Genomic DNA, 18084 nt, shown 5'->3' with positions numbered 1-18084 from the left:
GATATTATTACATATTCAAAGACAAGTTGAGCAGACAGAGAGATAGACAGTGTGAGAGAGACAACAATATCCAATGAAAAGGAGGATTTAAAAAAAGGAGTTTTCCTGCCCCAGGCAAATTATACGTGTGAACCCTCTATTATGCTCAGTCTCTTGCATGTGCTTGTTTGCACTTGCCCCGATGTTCTTTAGAGGTGCATTGATGACTGGTAAATGCACCTTTACAGCTTCTGTAAAAGTTTACAATATCGATAAGTTCTTGTTATATTTACTGTTCATTTAGGTTTGCACAAGAGGCATATGCAGATACATTTTATTAGCACATTTTATTAGCATTTCAGGCAAAGCAAAGAACAGAAACTTGAGACACCTGTGCTACCAATGGTTTCAGTGCCCCTGGGTCGTAATATGAGCTTTCATATAAATGTTTTCACTGTATGGCAAGTCAAAGGGAGTAAGGCTTGGCAGACTTCCAGAGTAATTCAAATGGGATGGACTTATTTCATAAAGAGAGACACAGTTCTTTTCTTAGCTCAACCGACACAATGTACAGTCATCTGTCAGAACCTTTCTGGCATTAATTCTGTTTTTTTGTGTCCACAATGGGAGCAGGTGTACAAGACTGACAAGAGATCCCCTGCATCACTGCAGGCAGTTCAGAAATCTTCAGCTGACGTTATCTGGGGTGAGGTAAGCCTGGTGGAGGGATTGCCCCTTCAGGAAAGCAAAACTCAAGCAGAAGCAGCTTTTATGACGACTGAGAAGCTTTCTCTGAGGGAACCAAAAGGATCCGCCATGAGGACCATCTTCACAGAGATACACCTACTCTCAGGGACAGAAGCCACCTGTCAATTTATTGAGGTATCATTAGTGTGCCACAGTGTCTTTTTTGAAACTGCCACCAAGTGTCGTCAGTGTTAAAAATTGTCAAATCATACACATACACACATCTTTAAGTGTAAGGAACAGTGGTGTGATGTCAGAATTGCTGGTTTGAATGTAGCTCATGGTTGTTGCATTATGTTGCCTTCTTCTCTTCCTTCCTGTTGACCCACTGTTTATCAAAAAATTCACAATGCAATGCTATTAATGCAGTGAAATTAAAGAAAACCTCTTCAGTCTATAGGCCTTAAATGGGCTCATAAATTTAAAGTAAGATCCTTTTTTAAAATTTGATTGTGCTTGGACTACACCAAAACCCATTTAGGGGCCTCAACCTGACTTTTAAGGCTCCTGACTCTGATGTGTGTCTTTGTTTTAAGGGTAAACCATTGGGGGCTGCTCAAGAGGGTCTGATTACATCCACCACTGATCTGGACAACCGTCTGAGCAGGCTGGTGTCGAAAGTCTTGAGCTGCAAGAACCAGCCAGCTGAGCTCAACCCAACAGCCATGGCCAAGCAGCTGGAGGAAGTTCAGGTGTGAAAAATTAATGATTTATAGCAGCAGCTTGATTTGTAGATACTGGAGTTGGACAGCAGGTTGGGAAGTAATGCCAAAGTGCCTCCTGAATTGGGCATCTCTAATGCTTATCTGTACCAGCCTGTTCAAAAGGTGGATATTAAAAACAGCTACACATTTGTTAAAATAATTATGCAACAGGTCCTTACCATTGTAGCTGTTTAAACTAAACCACTTTCTAAACCGCATTTTACTTTTGTTCAGTAATAATCAGATAATCTCCATAAACTATGTACTTTGAATAATTGTGTTTTCTTTTGCTTGCTGAGTACAGGAGTGCAGAGAAACTGCCCAGGCACAGGTGTCATTGCTTTCTCAGCTGAGAGGAGCTGATGCTGAGAACAAGGATGCTTTGGAGCATGTAACGGACCAGTGGAGTGCAGCTGTACAGGATGCAGCTGCTGTCATCCAGACTAAAGAGGCCCAACTGCAGCTGGTGACTGATTACTGCAAGCAGACCCAAGAAGCCAAGAACACACTGGATAGACTGACAATAGAACTGGCTGCTGTCAGAACGTGAGTGTCGTCTGTGGTTCCCTTTTAATTTCTTCCTTTTTTGTTATAATTTATCAGAACCTGAATTATTATTATTTTTTTTAGATACTTCTCACCTCAAAATATAAAGATTCAAACTTACACATTTTCTAAAATTGTGATTTAAATAATGTTTGAGATGACTTTACAAAGCTAAAGCTATCTAAAACAATATTTTTATATTAATATTGGATGTAATGTAAATCTCATACTTGCATGAGACATATATAAGATTGTAAATACCAAGCACATGATTTAAAGACTTGACTTTTTTTTCAGGTCCCCAGAGGAGAGCAGCTCCAAGGAGGCAGAGCGACTATGCGCCTTACAGAGAAGTACGGAGGAGAACAGAACAGTACTTGGGGAGCTCCTCGTGACCCATACCAAGTTATGCCCCCACCTCAGCTCTTCTGAGCGAGCGACCGCACAGGCTGGGCTGAAGAACCTACAAGGGAAGTGGGGCGGCCTAGAATGGGCTGTGGAGAGGTCATTGTATCACACAAATGTCCATGCTCAGGAGACCAGTAGCCTTCTGTCGGCGATATCAGGTCTTCAGGAACAATTGAAGACAACCAGCAAAGACCTTGAAGCCATGTCTCCTTCAGCTACGCAGTGGAATTGCAAGAAGGCACAGCAGCTGATGGTGGCAAATGCTGAGGTTAAAGCTGCCCAGCAGAAATACCTTCATTTGCAGCAGCTTTCAGAGGCAGTGCTACGCTTGCGAAGGGAGAGGGATACAACAGAGATACAGCAGGGGCTTCAGAGGATCAAAGACCAAGTTTGCCGTACAGAGGAACTTGTGTCCTCACAAACTCAGAACAGCACCAACCCCATCATGGAGAAAATTATCGTGGTGATGAGGGATGGCTATGCCTGGGCGAAGCAGACAGAAAGTGACATTGAGGGCAGGAGGAAGAGGGTGGCTCTCCTCCCTGAGGAGGTTCACAGGCAACTCAGAGATCTGAAGAAGCTGCAGTCTGAGGTCATGGCCAAACAGGGCCAACTGGAGTCCCTGGTAGAGGAGGTGACGGAGCTTCTTCCACAGCTGGACCAGGCTGAGGAGGTGCCCATGGTGCGCTCCTCTCTTGAATCCCTTGAAGATCTTTCAAAGTCAACCACTGAGAAGCTAGCCAAGGCTGTGAGAGAGATAGAGTCAGGACTGCAGACCAGAGAGAAACTGTCAGAGCAGATTGCTGACCTGGACTCCTGGGTTTTGGCTCATCTGCATAGAGATGCCTCCAGGAGTCCAGACAGTGAGCTCAGGAGCCCGACTGAACTTGATCGTAGAGTACGTCAGATCCAAGAGACCCTGGCTGAGGCTGAGAAGCAGGCCGCTGTCTGTGAGGCTCTTTTAATGAAGAGTAAAGACATTGCCCCTGAACTCAGTATCACAGAGAACTGCCAGCTTTTTGATAAGCTTACAGACCTCCAGGGGGACATCAGAGCCATCAGCAGCTATGAGAAGGCCAACAAAAATGAGCTGGACAAACTCACTCAGACTGTAGATTCGAGCAAGAAAAACTTGATCGTCATTGAAACAAGCCTGAGGCAGATGTTAGTAGATGTGAATAGACACAAGTTCCCCATCACAAGCGAGTCCCTGCAAGCTTTGGAGCCTTTCAAACACGTGATTTTAGAGCACAAGTCCCAGCTTGACCTTCTGCAACCATGGATTCCCCAAGAAAAGTCAAGAGAACTGCACTCAGTCATTTCTGAACTTCTCAGCAAAATGGTCACCCTGGAAATGAAAGCTAGAGGTCACGAGGAGTACCTGAACAAGAGGCAGTGTGTGGAGGACCTCAGGGAGAGTGTTCAGGAGCAGGTCTCTCACACCAAAGATGACAAAAGGGAGCCTGAGGACAGGTGTAAAGTCTGTCAGAACCTCCTTGTCCAGCTTCCTCTTATAAAGTATATGTCTGAGGAAGCTGGCTCCAAGCTCCAGATGATCTCTGCTGACCTTTACCCCTCACAGCTGAGCACAGAGCAACAGAGACTGAAACAGAACGAGGAGAGCCTTCATACCTTGGAAATGACGCTCTACAACAACCTCAGTATTATCGAGTGGAGCCTGCAGAAGGAACTGGACCTTAACTCAGAGAAGGCATCCACTCAGGCCTTTCTCCAGAACAGCCAGCAGGAACTCCAGACACTCCCCATGTTGGAACCAAATGAAACAGTAATTGACAACGAATACCAGAGAATTATGTCTTTGAAAAAGACGGTCGAGTCAAGGATGAGAGCACTGGAGGTTCTGGAGCAAAAGAAGGGAAGTAGGAAAGGAAGTGGATCCAAAGATCTGATGGAGTTGAAGAAATCAGTCCTCAGGGAATGTGACTCACAAATGGCAAGTTATGATGTTCTTGTTTGTTTCTTTTTTGGTGATTTTCAAATGCTTTTTATGGGTTTGACAAAGACTTTATTGTTGATGGGAACTTTGCCGATTTTCAACCAGCTCTATGTCATCACTGTGAGCACCTGAAACTCCCTACTCATTTGCCTCTCTGTCTGACAACTTAGAGTGCCTTACATTATTCTAAGTCAAGTGAAAGTCAACCAACCTGTATTCTGCAGGTTATATTTTTAATACTACATCAGGTATTTGCTTAAATAACTCTCCCAGTTTAGAGGGGGTTTGGAAGATAACCTTTAAAAAATTGTTTATTGTCTTGTGCACTTCCTACCTTAACTGTGAATGATACTGTACTTAGCAAATCTTTGTGCACACTCTGGAAAACACATTACATTGATAATATGGTCCAAATCATCTACAAACCTGGACTGAATACCAAGACTATGATGCTAGCCCTAATATAACTAGTGTGCAGTTATTTAACAAATTGTGTTTATTATATTTTAGGAGAACATCTCCCAGGCCAAGGAGTCTCTGAGAGGCTACACATGTGCTGTTAGACAAGCAGCACAATTCCTGCGGGACATCGAGTTCTCTCTGCTGCCACCGCAGGGCTCTGCTGGACCTTGCTCTGAACAGCTGGAGGAGACCCAGCAGGCTTTGGCCTCGCTGCAGCAGCAGTTCCAGACCCACGTAGAGAAACTCCAGAGTCAGGTTAACCTGCATCCTTACCTGTGCCCCCAGAAGTTGGAGCAGTTCCAGGAGAACATTCTGAGCCAGCTCCTGGTAAGGATGTCCACTCTCCAGGCAAGGGGACACCTACGCCTGGAGCGTCTCAGCAGGTAATTGGCTCACAGATTCAACTCTAATTTCTCAGTTTATCAGAAAGGTCTCAAAGATGCAAGTGTGTATTTATGTATGTGAAGAAAAAACAAATGTGTTTTATGTCCTGCTGATAACTGCTTTGGTAGCAGCATAGATTTTTTTTTCTTGGTGTATTTAGAAATATATATTTAAAACAAATCCAAGATCAGATTTCTACATGACAGTCTTACACATACTGAGATTTGATAGTGTTATTGGTAATAATGATAATAATAATAACAATAATAATAATAATAATAATAATAATAATAATAACCTCCATCCATAGCATATCATATCAGTTTTGCACTTTTCAAAGACTACTATGTGTTTTATCGCCCACAAATTGGGCCACAGAACACATATTACCTGGAAGAGGCGGTAAACTCTACATAAGACATTAAACTATGCAGTCATTTTGTGTGTTTGAATGTCTTTGTGCATGTGAACAGGAAATATCTTCTTCTTATTGAATATATATTTCTTAAATTCTGTCTTTCAGTTGTGCAGAACATCACAAAAATTACACTAAGTACCAAGATGAAATTATCCAGAGTGTGAAGAGTGCAGAGAACAGCCTGTCACAGTTCATATGTCAAAAGGTCACTTGTCTCGCCGACTGCACCGACCAGCAAACCAAGCTCGGAGTACGTATGACACTTGTCCTCTCCGAAGGTTCACTGCTCCAGTGACCCGTATTTTTCATGACTTTGTTGTGTTTTAAAGTGAAAGTACTGTCAAAAAGGATTAAAAATTAGACCTAGATCATGTTTTTAATCTTTTTCCTTTTCAGTTTTAACCTCACATGAAAATTGATGGATCTCTGTTGTTCCTTGCCACTTTAAAAAACAAAAAATAAATTCTCATTACCTCTACCTCTCGTGCAGGTTCTGTCCGAGGAGGTGGAGTCCCTGCAGAGGCATCTACAGGAGCTGAAAGAGTGGTGCCCAGAGCAGAGCTGTCGTGGAAGGAGGGAGGCCATCGTGGCTGCTCTCTGGAAACGCGTAGCAAGGCTACGTCGCTGCACACGAGAGCTGACAACTCGTAGTAAGCAGAGGATCGCAGAATGGAGCGAAATCACCAACAGTGTAAGTTTTTTTGTTTTGTTATGAGCAGCAACTGATTGATGAAAATACAGAGCAGTGTGTTGTTTTAAGAGGAAACTGCTTAAGCTCTAGAGTACACAACCACATTAAATAATGACTTAGCCATGCCTTTCCATGCAGACATTGTAAACGGACATTTCTCCAGTCAAAACATTTAAAGTCCCCAGTTAAATCAAACTGAAAGAACATTTAATTGCACAATTTTATCTTGCTAATAGAACTATATCTTCATTTTACTTTGATTTATTTGCATATACTGTATTTCTATCACAATGAGGTATTATTAAGACTGTGTATGGTCGCTCCTCTCAGGTGGAGAAGGCCTCTGCCCTCCTAGATCAGGTGGAGGCAGAGCTCCCTGATGGCTCCCGGGTGAAGGCCTCCACTGAGGACCTTCACGAGCTGTTGCAGTCCTGGGAGCAGTACCAGGACAGATTGGACTGTGAACACAGAGCCCTGTCTGCACTGGAACTGCGTACTGCCCGGCTGCAGGGTGTTCCCGCCCACCTGGAACAAGCTCCTCCTACTCCGCTCTGTCAGCGGCTGCAGGCGATGCAGGCTCGTTACAACAGGTAAGATGGAGTTTGATGTGCACTTCATAACTTTATGAAGACTAATGGTAAACATCTAGTCCAGTTTAAAATCCTCTGACTGGTCACTTTACAGTTATATGGAGGATCATGTGCATCAATAAGTGTAAATTTCCTGCATCACCTGGCTTTAAATCTCATGTAAACAGTCCAACAGTCACTCCGCAGATGCTGACACTTATGCTACAACTCTGGCGTTCTCTTTTTATTAATGCTATAATGGACCTTGCTCATAATGATTTTCTCTTTTGTAAAATCTAAATTGAGCAGACTTTTTATTTTCAAGGCAAAACAAAAAACTAAATTACCCATAAGCCTGAATGTAATGCTTGAACAAGCAATCAGGGGAAAGTGGGTCGGACATAGACTGCAGTGCCTCTGAGGTTGTGCAGTATTTAAATACATTTAAAGTGACAGTGCTTTAACCACCGTGATGATCTGTGCTTTGAACTTAATGGTGGATTTTATTCTCAGTGCAGACTCTCACAATTTAAGGTGAGAGGCTAAAAAACAGTTAATAAATTGCTGAACGTATGTGTCTGTGTGTTTTCACAGTGTGAAGCAGAGGAGCAAGGAGGGTCTGAAGGCAGCCAGGATGGAACTGGAGGACAGAGAAAAGCTCAGAGAGGAGCTGCAGGGTGTTCGAGTCTGGCTGGAGGCCGCAGATGGTGTTCTGTCAGAGATGAAGCAGACCAGCAGCACACAGGAGCTTCAGGTGGGACTCTGCTTTAGTGTTCATCAGGGCTACACCACACCTGCTGTTCGTCTTCTTTGGTCAGAATCCTAAAGAAAAGTTTCACCATTAAGTATCCTTTGAGATGCTTTTGCCTCCAACATACTGAACAATAAAACAACTGGGCCCAGAGATGTGTTACCATTACAGACTGTGGAAGTCTATGTAGGATGTACGTTGGAGCTCAAAGGAGTGAGTCTGTGCGTTCGGAGTTCTGTAATTTAGTTATGCTCCTGACCACGGTAAATCCAGAGTCCACTGCCTAAGAAGGAATTTTACAAAAAAAAGTTTTACATTTAAAAGCTGATGCCAAAAAACCCCTGATGTCCAAGGATGAGTCCCACAGTGTTGTGTTGTCCTCTTCTGATGTCGCATTGTCCTCTCTTGATCCACAGACCAACATGAACTGCTAAGCTAGCTAATGGCTGGCAAGCTAAAGTCTACACCACGAAAAGCTGCTAAAGTAGCTAGCTAGATGCTAGCGGGCTAAACTGTCCACAGTTCTTCCAGCACAGCACTTTGTCAAAATGGTTTTTACAGTCATTTATAGTCACTGAACAAAAACCCCACACTCTGCAGCTGTCCCGTGCTTACAGTCACTTCTTGTCGGCTTGCTATCTAACTGTTGGCTGCTCTTCACCATGCTGCCATCTCTCCAGGGTTGCCAGGGCTGACTCTTTTCCTCCTCTTCCCTCCCGCGATTGGCTGACAGCTTAACAAGCAAATCACCATCCATTCAACTTGTACATGAAATCAATTTTCTTAATTTCTCCAATACCGAGAGCAGAACCGGTAATGTCGGAGTTACTGTACCCATCCCTACTGAGAATCACTTCACAGGACTCACAGAACTTTATTCAGTTTAAGCTACAGTACTAATGCTAGCACAGTGCAGCGGGGTTTTCAGTCCACCATCATTTCATATAAATTGCTTTGTTTTGGTTTGTTAGTACCAGCTGTCAGATGTCACGGAGACCTTACGGCTTTGTGCAAATATGGTTTAAAATTAATTTGACTGGTTATATGGAAGCAAGTTCTTCATCTCCCTAGACAGAGGACAAACAGTATTCTAGTAGATAATCATTAGTGACATTATGATGAGACTAACAAGTGTAGAATATAAACTAGTGTCTTGGAAGAAAACACAGTGCATTTGATTTAAGGAGCAGACATGTATGCTGTCAGAAAAGAAACATTCAGTTTAATTTCAGTTGGTCTTATAAGGAATAAGGAATATAAGCTTTTCTTAATAAGCAGGCAGCTCCCCAGGGTCCTCTGAAGGACCTCTGGGTGTCTCCAGGTCCCACAGAGGCCGTTAATCTAAACAGCACATCACAGTGAGCTCAGAGTTCAAGTGTTTCTCTCCCTGCAGTGGAGTGTAAACAATGAGTCTCTAATGAGAGAGGACAGTTTCATCATCTGAACTAAAAACACAATGATACATTTGTTCTCACTCGAACCAGCATCATAGCGTGTTGCTATTTTTATACATCACATCACATGAAACACGGTTGTCTTAACATTCAGTGAGAAATCTCCACTACCACTGGAAATGATGCATTATAAACATTATGACTAGGGATAGACCGATATGGATTTTTTAGGGCTGATGCCGATACCGATTTTTTTCCATCACCCTTAGCCGATGACCGATTATGGACTGCCGATTTTCTTGAGTCGATATTTGGGGCCGATACTGCTTTTGCTCCCTCAATTTACATCAAAAAAATGACACAGTGATAACAAATATTACAGGTCTCAAGTTTAAAATAAAAAACATTTATTGAACAGTAAAAAAATACTAAAACACGATGGAAAGTTGAGGTAGAACAGGTAGAATATTATTATTATTATTATTATTATACATTCAAATAAAAAAAAGAGTTCAGTGCTCTTAAATCTTCCAGTAATGTCTTTATAAAATAAACAAATATTTAAGCTGAAGCATAAATAAAACAACAACTACTGTACACAGTAGGATTCAACAGCTTTGTTCAACTTAACCACATACTTTCAAATGAAAAAAAGTGCCAGGAAAAAATAAATCCGCGAACCCACGCACGTTTTGGCCGATGCCGATACAAGTAAAAAACTCAAATATCGGCCCGATATATCGGCCGGCCGATATATCGGATTAGATATACATTAGATATATCTAATGTATTAGTGTGTTTGATTCTCATGTGCACGGCTGATAGCGGGCTTACAAATACCGTTTTGCAAGATTTGGTTTTGGTCTCGTTATGTGCAGTGAGTGTTTAAAATCTGGTGAAAAAAGGATGGAAAACAGTGAATTAATTTGTTAATACAGAAGGCTCCTCGGATCTGCAGATCTAAAGCTTATACAAGTTTTGAATAAATGCAGAGAGGCTGTGTGGTGCAGGTGTCCGGTAAATATGAAACGTCTGAGTTTAACCGTTGGCTTGGCCTCAGGCCCGGACACTGTTTGGTGTTCACTGCTATGAACCCACCAACCCGCAGAATCACTCTGCCCTTTGTCCCAAAACCTGAGCAGAGGCCAACATCTCCCCGTCCTCTCCGGCTTTCTCTCCACACACACACACACACACACACACACACACACACACACACACATGCACACATGCACACACACACTCCCTTCCCCTTGCAGAGGGTCTGTGTTGATGAAAGACCTGAACACCCCCTCACCCCATCACTCCCTCTACCCTCACCCCTCCTCTTGTACCAGACACCTTTTGTTCTGTGCTGTAAGTGGATCTTCCAGGTGGCCTTTGTAGCCAAGTCATTCCAGGGCCGCGCGCACACACACACAAACACATTGCGACTTATGTACTTGTGAGGACCCTCACTGACATAATACATTCCCTAAACCTAATTGTAACACTTTGCCAAAAAACAAATCTTAACCATTACAAAGCTCTTTCACAAAGTGGGGACCAGACAAAATGTCATCAGTTTACAAAATGTCCTCACGTACCTAGAATGTACAGTTTTCTAAAATCATCCCATTATCCCAAAATGTACACACTTTCCTAAAATATCTCCAGTTTCTAAAAATGTAGGCTTTCCTAAAACTTTCCCACTTTCCAGAAAAAAAATACACACTTTCCCAAAATGTCAAGATTTTCCTGAAACATCCACACTTTCCTAAAATGTGCAGACTTTCTCTAAATGTGCAGACTTTCCTTAAACATCCACTTTTTCCTTAAATGTGCAGACTAAAACATTCCCACTTTCCTAAAATGTGAAAACTTTACGACAACACCCACACTGTCCTAAAAAAAATATCCCCCGCTTTCCTAAAACATCCACACTTTACTAAAACATGCAGACTTAACAAAAACATCCCCCACTTTTCTGGGGAAAAAAAAATCCCCCACTTTCCTAAAACGAGCAGACTTTCCGAAAACATTCCCACTTTCCTGAAATGTGCAGACTTCACGAAAACATCCCCACTTTTGTAAAACATCCAAACTTTCCTAAAATATGCAGTATTTCCTAAAACATTCCCACTTTCCTGAAATGTGCAGACTTTACGACAACATCCCCCACTTTAAAAAAAATGAACAAACAATAAAACACTTTCCTAAAACATCCCCACTTTCCTAAAACATCCCCACTTTCCTAAAACGAGCGGACTCTTAAAACATCCCCAAAATGCACAGACTTTTCTAAAATCTTCCCGTTTTCACAAAATGTACCCAATTTCCTAAAATGTAGACCATTCGAAAAACCTCCCTACTTTGCCCAAAAAACATCATTTTCCCAAAATGTACCCACTTTGTACAGACTTTCCTAAAACGTCCCCACCCTACTGAAATGTACCCACTTTATTAAAATGTACAGATTTCCCAAAACTTCCTCTCATTGGTAAAATGTCTAAATGTTCTAAATTGTCCTCACTTTTTAAAAATTTAACGGATGTACTTGAAGTGACCATGTTCTCCTAAAACCTCCTAATTTTCCAAAACTGCTCTCCATTTCTTGGAGAGCAAACTGGTCCTCACAAAGATGGACATGTAGGAACAAACACACACACATACACACTTTGCACTCACCGTGTCCCACTCTCTCATGCAAAGAAACCGTCCCATCCTTTGTAACACACACACACACACACACACACACACACACATACTTGTTTTTATTACTCCGTGGGGACCTAAAAATTGGACCTGAAATTTTTTTCACGGTGGGGACCTCACCTTAAAGAATCATTTTAAGGCAAAATTAATAGTCAAAATCAATTCTCTGATTTTTTTAAAGCACTTCTTACCAGAAAAGTCACCAAAATTCCCAAGTTTTTTCAAATTAATTTTTTCAGGTTTTTCTATTTCGCTGGGGACCCCTTTTTGGTGTCGTACCACAAACCACCACCAGGTGTCAGACAATTAAATTTACCAAACAGGGATTTTTTCTATTCACTTTTGAGTCTGTATAAGAGCAGAAATTAAAGTAAAATCTTTTGCAATCAGTGAAGATGATTATTTAGAAGAGAAAATGGTGCCTATATTGTAATTTCATGCTGTTTTTGCATGTATATTAAGCCAGCACAGTGTTGCAGTGATCAGTGCTGTGTCGACCCCTGTGTCTGAGAGGTGACCTGAGCAGGTGAACCTCACCCGCACCCTGTCAGCTGGGACGGGCACATATATGGACCAGTAAAGTCACAAATGGTGAAAAACTGAAAGTAAATACTTAAGTCAAGTACAGTAAGATGTGATTACTGGTATATAGGTACCAGCTAATGCAGTGTTATAATGCATGTCATCTTTGCTAACTCTCATTTAAATACAGACTTGAGCCAATAAAGCAGCATGCAGAATGAAGAAGAACAGAGCAGCATGAAGAGAGGACAGAGAAGCGAGAGAGGAGAGAAGAACAGAGCATGACAGGAGGAAGTTACACTATTTCAGTGTAGTTTGATGTGGTTAAAGCGTATGTGCAATGTAGATTTATCAATAAAGTACAGATGTAGCTGAAGGTCCATCCCTGTATATTTCTTACATATTCAATAATACAGCAGACTGTGAATAAGTATACTTAATAAACAATAACTGCATCTGAATGATCACCACTAGACACTAGCTGTGTTGGCCTAGTTGTACTGTTACCAGAGAAGCTACAAGAGCCAGATTGTGCATAAACAGAAATAACTGCATCTGTTAGCATTGGTTGTTAGAGCAACATGGACAAGTGACAGGAGAGGAGCAGAACATCATGAAGACAGGAGCAGAACAACATGGAGAAAAGCAGCATGGACAGGAGGAAAAACACAATGTCAGTGTAGTCACTGCTGTGATTACCTGTGGCACTCAGCCTGCGGCCTTGTGCCTATGACCCAGTCACACCAATGCTGATATTCAGCACAACACCTTGTAGCATTTCACAACTTTTCAGGTCTTTTAGGTTACCACTGTTCCAACTTTGAGGTTGGTATTAAATTCTTAATGAGGATATAATTTTTCAATACAATGATATTTCTCAGCTTGAACATTTGATATGTTGTCTTTGTGTCATTTTACTTAATAAACAGGTATATTTTTCTTTTTGTACTGACAAGGGTGATTGTGCTGCACAGTGAATACCTCTACACAAAAGATACAGAATAAAATAGAAATAAATGAAATAGTGCCTTAACACAACGGTGTAAATACCATCCACAGCCTTGGATTGTGAAAGCCAAGTAATTAGCTTGCTGATAGATATGTTTCCTTGTATGAACTGCGTTAACCCACCATGTCATCATACTTCAGCTGCACTGTAAGATGAACATCACACTTGACCCTGCATTGTTTCAGAACCATCAGATATAAATGTAATTCACTCGACACAGGCCTGAATAGTGGCAGTCACTGCCACCAAAGAAGGCATTATGTAAACAGAAAAAAACATCCAGATGTTATCATGCCCTGGAGAAAGGGAAAAGCAGCATGGACAGGAGGAAAAACACACTGTCAGTGTAGTCACTGTGATTACCTGCAGCCTTGTGCCTATGACCAAGTCACACCAGTGCTGATATTCAGCACAACAGCATGACCTCAAGTGTGATATTGCTTAAGTAAAGATGACAGATATACTTGCATATGTAAACAATTAATACTTGAATTTGTGTATTGCTGAATGATGACTTCATAAAACTGCAATAAGAGAAGTGGTTTATTCAACCAAAACGGTTAAAGATGCACATCAAAAATATAAATGACAAAATGTAAATGGTGTGCATTTACCTACACCTGTTCTAATTCAACTCTGACTCTGACTCTAAAATAAACTATGAGCAGCAGCAGCTCATCTCCCCCTTATGGCAGCTTATTCAACCAACATGGTTAAAGATGCACATCAAAAAATTAATCACAGAACGAAATGCAAATGGTGTGCATTTACCTGCTGTCCAGCTCCCGCCCTTCAGAGCCCAGAGCTTGGAGCCTATCTTGCCAGAGCAAGATAGAAAACCTATTCTAACTCGACTCAACTCTTTTCTTAACTCAAAATAAACTCAGAGCAGCAGCTCATCTCCCTCTTTGGCAGCTTATTCAACCAACACTGTTAAAGATGCACATCAAAAAATTAATCACAGAACGAAATGCAAATATTGTGCATTTTAACTTGGCAAGATAGAATACCTGTTCTAATTCAACTCAACTCTTTTTCTTAACTGAAAATAAATTCAGAGCAGCAGCAGCTTATCTCCCTCTTTTGGCAGCATCAATTCGGTTTTGACATAGAACTTTACTGCTGTCCAGCTCCTGTCCTGTAGGGCCTGTGGAGACTCCTCAATACATCTCAAGCAGAATGCTATTCCTGGAACCCTCCTGGACCTTATGAAGCTATTCAGCGTCTTCTCCACTGCCTGGACCTCCTCCTCCGACCACTTTCTTCTCCTTTGTGAAGAACCTGAATAAAATACAACAATAGCTTAATGTTCTTGAACACTGAACTCAAACTAATCAACATCGTTAAGAGCAGGTTCCTATTTCAACAGTGGTGCAAATGCTTAAAAAGTGCTTAAAAACAGTTGAGCAAAACTGGTTATACACAAAGAGGTTAACTGGTTTTACTGTTGAGGCTGATCAGAGTATAAAATACAGGCCATTGAACAGTTTCTACTTTGTACACAGAATCAGCTTTAACCACATTAAAACTTCAATCACCAAACACATTATTATTGACAGCTAGGATCAAGACTTTTAGATTAGACTTTGAAGAAGACCTCATGAGTGTTGAGATCAACAACCTCAGGTTTAACCAGGTAACCAGAGAGGGTGTACTGCGAAGCCAGTTTAGTGGGATAGCGAGGTATGTTGAGTCTAAAGCCAGGCTTTCCTTTTATCACAAAGGTGGCCCTCTTTTAACCTGGCTAGATCACCATGGTAACTTATGCTTAGCTATATGTTCAGAGTTTAAAATTAAAATCGGCTATAAAAGCGCGCTGTTTCACCATTTAACTCATTTACAGCGGGTGCAACCTTAACTTTGAAAGTCCAGTGGAGCTGGATCAGAACCGAGCATTTGTACAAAGGAAGAGATCGTGTTGATCCACTGGTGTTTACTTTCTCTCTGAGCGTCTCCGTCTGTAGATGTTCAGCTGAGGGAATACGCTGCTCGACTGTTGAGCCGACTCCCGTCAGGAGCTCATTACGCTATATATATTTATACTACTGATGGTTCTGAAACAATGCAGGGTCAAGTGTCATGTTTATACTTTTATATAGGCCTAGCAGTCTGGGACACTGAAATAAGTAGTGTCGCAGCATTACAGATAATCAGATAGGTAATCAGTAAAGTTAATCATTTCACTTTGATGTGGCCATGAATAAATTAATTTCAATGTTTCATCTGTTATATGGCAGTGTGGCCCAAACACAAATCTTGAATATGTCTATGCTATTTTCACAGTTAAAAGGTCTTTGCTGCCATTGTACAGAGACAATAGGCTGAGATTTGCTTGTACTGCACCTAAAAAATTCACTGTATATTCATACGCACACCCAGCCTTGCTTTCAATAAAACACACTCACATTCTATAATTGTGATCAGTAAAATATATGAAAACAATATAAAACACAATTTAAAAATGACAGTTGTGGCTCTAGTTTATTTTGTTTAAATGGATAAATCTTCGTATTTAAAAGTACCGCAATGTTCAGCTGTCAGAAATTAAAATCAGCCTCCTCTCTTTACTTGTTATTCATTATCATATTTGCAGCAAAGTGTAGCTTTTGGCTGTGATCACGCTTTTTATATCACTCATGCTCTCTCCATTAAAGCAACCTGCTCCTCTTGGCTGAAATCAGCGGCCGTGTCGGAAGCAGAATCATATGACGCCAAACACCTCTTTTTATGTGAATGCACACAGAGCACAATGCTGAGAGTCGGACTTGACAAACCAAGTTGAGTTGGCTTTAGGTTTTGTTAAGCCAGAACATGAACACAAAGCCTGGCTATGTTGAGCCTCCTTCGCAGTACAGGCCTCAGACATGTCCATAACCCTCATGTTCTACTATTTACTGTAGATGTTACCTTGAGCTGGAGGTGTGCTGTGCTTTCCACTGGTGGATCTCTCTCTCTCACTGGATTTATCTGGAAACACAACAGCTCTCTTAGTAAAAGAAGTAGTGAACCTGATGAATATGAAACCTTAATAACATACAACATTACTAGGTCTACAGATCTGTCTTAATGACTCCTAATGACTGATTAGCTGACACAGAACACTGAAACATCCTGAGGCTGTGACAGGAGCTCTCCTCAGGTATGAAACCTGTCCTGTCCTGAGCTGTCACACTGAAGGACAAAATAGTTCAGGTACAGTGTCAGACCTGCCGAAAGGAACAAACACTGGCAATGATGTGAAGAAGCCACCGTGATGATGTCATGACCAAGACCTCTATCTATTTTTCTCCATCTATGCTAACCAGCTAGCCCTGACCCATTCCATATTTTTACACCATTTTGACAGTAGATGCCGTATGAGTGTTGGAGCATCTTGTCTCCCCTCCTAGAGAAGAACAGCTTCCCCCAGAGCACAATGTTACCTACAGTTCCCAACTAGAATCACAGAAACGCTTAGAGGCTGCAGCTCCAAGAAAGTCCTATTTTCTTCACAGATGTCTGACCTTATTTGACGGCAAAAAAAAGAGGTGAAACAAGTAAATCTGGATGTGATTTTCCACAGCTGCTGCAGCCTTTCTTCAGACCGGTGAGTAATCACTAATTTACTGACCAACATTTCAAGTGTCAAAGTTGTGATGTTGTCAACTGGGTTCAAGTATTTTGTAAAGTTTAATTCTGTTGGCTGTTGCCCAGCTAATTACATCAGTAACATGAGACTTAGTTTATAACTGACTGTACATTTGTACAGTCAGCCACAGCCGCATCCAGCCCGCCAAACCTTCGAATTCGGCCTGCGACTGAGTTCAGCTAGTTTACGAATTATACTGTATTTCTCAGTCTGTGCTTGTAAGTCAATGTGCTGGGACACGCAAACACGCGAAAGTATTTGTGTTGCCTGTGAGCCCCTGCATGCATGCTCAGAATTCATAAGCTGTAGCAGCACGCATTTGATGCACGTCTTTTTCATGCATGTCCATGAGCACAGCTGTACAGTCTTTGCTGCCATTGTACAGAGACAATAGGCTATGAGATTTTCTTGTACTGCATCTAAAAAATTCACTGTATATTCATACGCACACCCAGCCTTGCTTTCAATAAAACACACTCGCATTCTATAATTGTGATCTGTAAAATACATGAAAACAATATAAATCACTATTTAAAAATTACAGTTGTTGCTCTAGTTTATTTTGTTTGTGTCCATAACCCTCATGTTCTACTATTTACTGTAGATGTTACCTTGAGCTGGAGGTGTGCTGTCCTTTCCACTGGTGGATCTCTCTCTCTCACTGGATTTATCTGGAAACACAACAGCTCTCTTAGTAAAAGAAGTAGTGAACCTGATGAATATGAAACCTTAATAACATAAAACATTACTAGGTCTACAGATGGCCTCGCCTGTGTCTCTCCTAATGTTTCCCACTGAGCTCTGCCCCATTTGAAAGAAGAAGAAGGAAGCTCATGTGTGGAAAGACATGGCCTCAAGATGTAGAATGTGTGTTGTGGAAGAGAAACACACGTCAGGACCGATGACTTGTATCCTCAGAACAGACCTGTCCTGTGATTGTCAGCCTCCTTTCATATTTAAGCTGAAAATCACAGGGCATGTCTGAGATAGAAGTCTGCAGCTCCAACGATATGTAAATGATGATATGATGGGCTATGTCAAGATTTTTCATCATTTTATATCATACAAAACACCAAATATGTGTATAAATAAAAATGATGTACTTATAGTAAAATAAAATATAAACAACTAAATAATAAGGCAAAAGGTGAACTTTATTTCAGTCTAGGCCTGTTTGAATGTCTGCCCCCAAGGATTCTGTTGCAAAAATTCTGGCCCTGC

General features: G+C 41.4%; 1 protein-coding gene and 1 long non-coding RNA gene across 2 annotated transcripts in view; one reads left to right on the top strand and one right to left on the bottom strand.

Moving 5' to 3' along the window:
• syne2b (spectrin repeat containing, nuclear envelope 2b) overlaps nt 1-18084 on the top strand; it is a 235832-nt gene that overhangs the window by 103926 nt on the left and 113822 nt on the right. The window contains 9 exon segments of the mRNA XM_049596570.1: nt 613-861; nt 1263-1418; nt 1735-1976; nt 2274-4338; nt 4852-5186; nt 5711-5855; nt 6096-6296; nt 6627-6886; nt 7460-7619. Coding sequence (XP_049452527.1) covers nt 613-861; nt 1263-1418; nt 1735-1976; nt 2274-4338; nt 4852-5186; nt 5711-5855; nt 6096-6296; nt 6627-6886; nt 7460-7619 — 3813 coding nt within the window.
• LOC125901215 (uncharacterized) lies at nt 14435-17630 on the bottom strand. Its single transcript, XR_007450953.1, has 3 exons — nt 17475-17630; nt 16143-16202; nt 14435-14516 (listed from the first exon to the last, which is right to left on the bottom strand). It is a non-coding gene; the product is annotated as an uncharacterized LOC125901215 (long non-coding RNA).

Source organism: Epinephelus fuscoguttatus, linkage group LG14 (assembly GCF_011397635.1).
Source record: "Epinephelus fuscoguttatus linkage group LG14, E.fuscoguttatus.final_Chr_v1".
Taxonomy (NCBI): domain Eukaryota; kingdom Metazoa; phylum Chordata; class Actinopteri; order Perciformes; family Serranidae; genus Epinephelus; species Epinephelus fuscoguttatus.
Note: the sequence above shows the minus strand (reverse complement) of the source record. Positions and strands in the feature narration are given on the sequence as shown.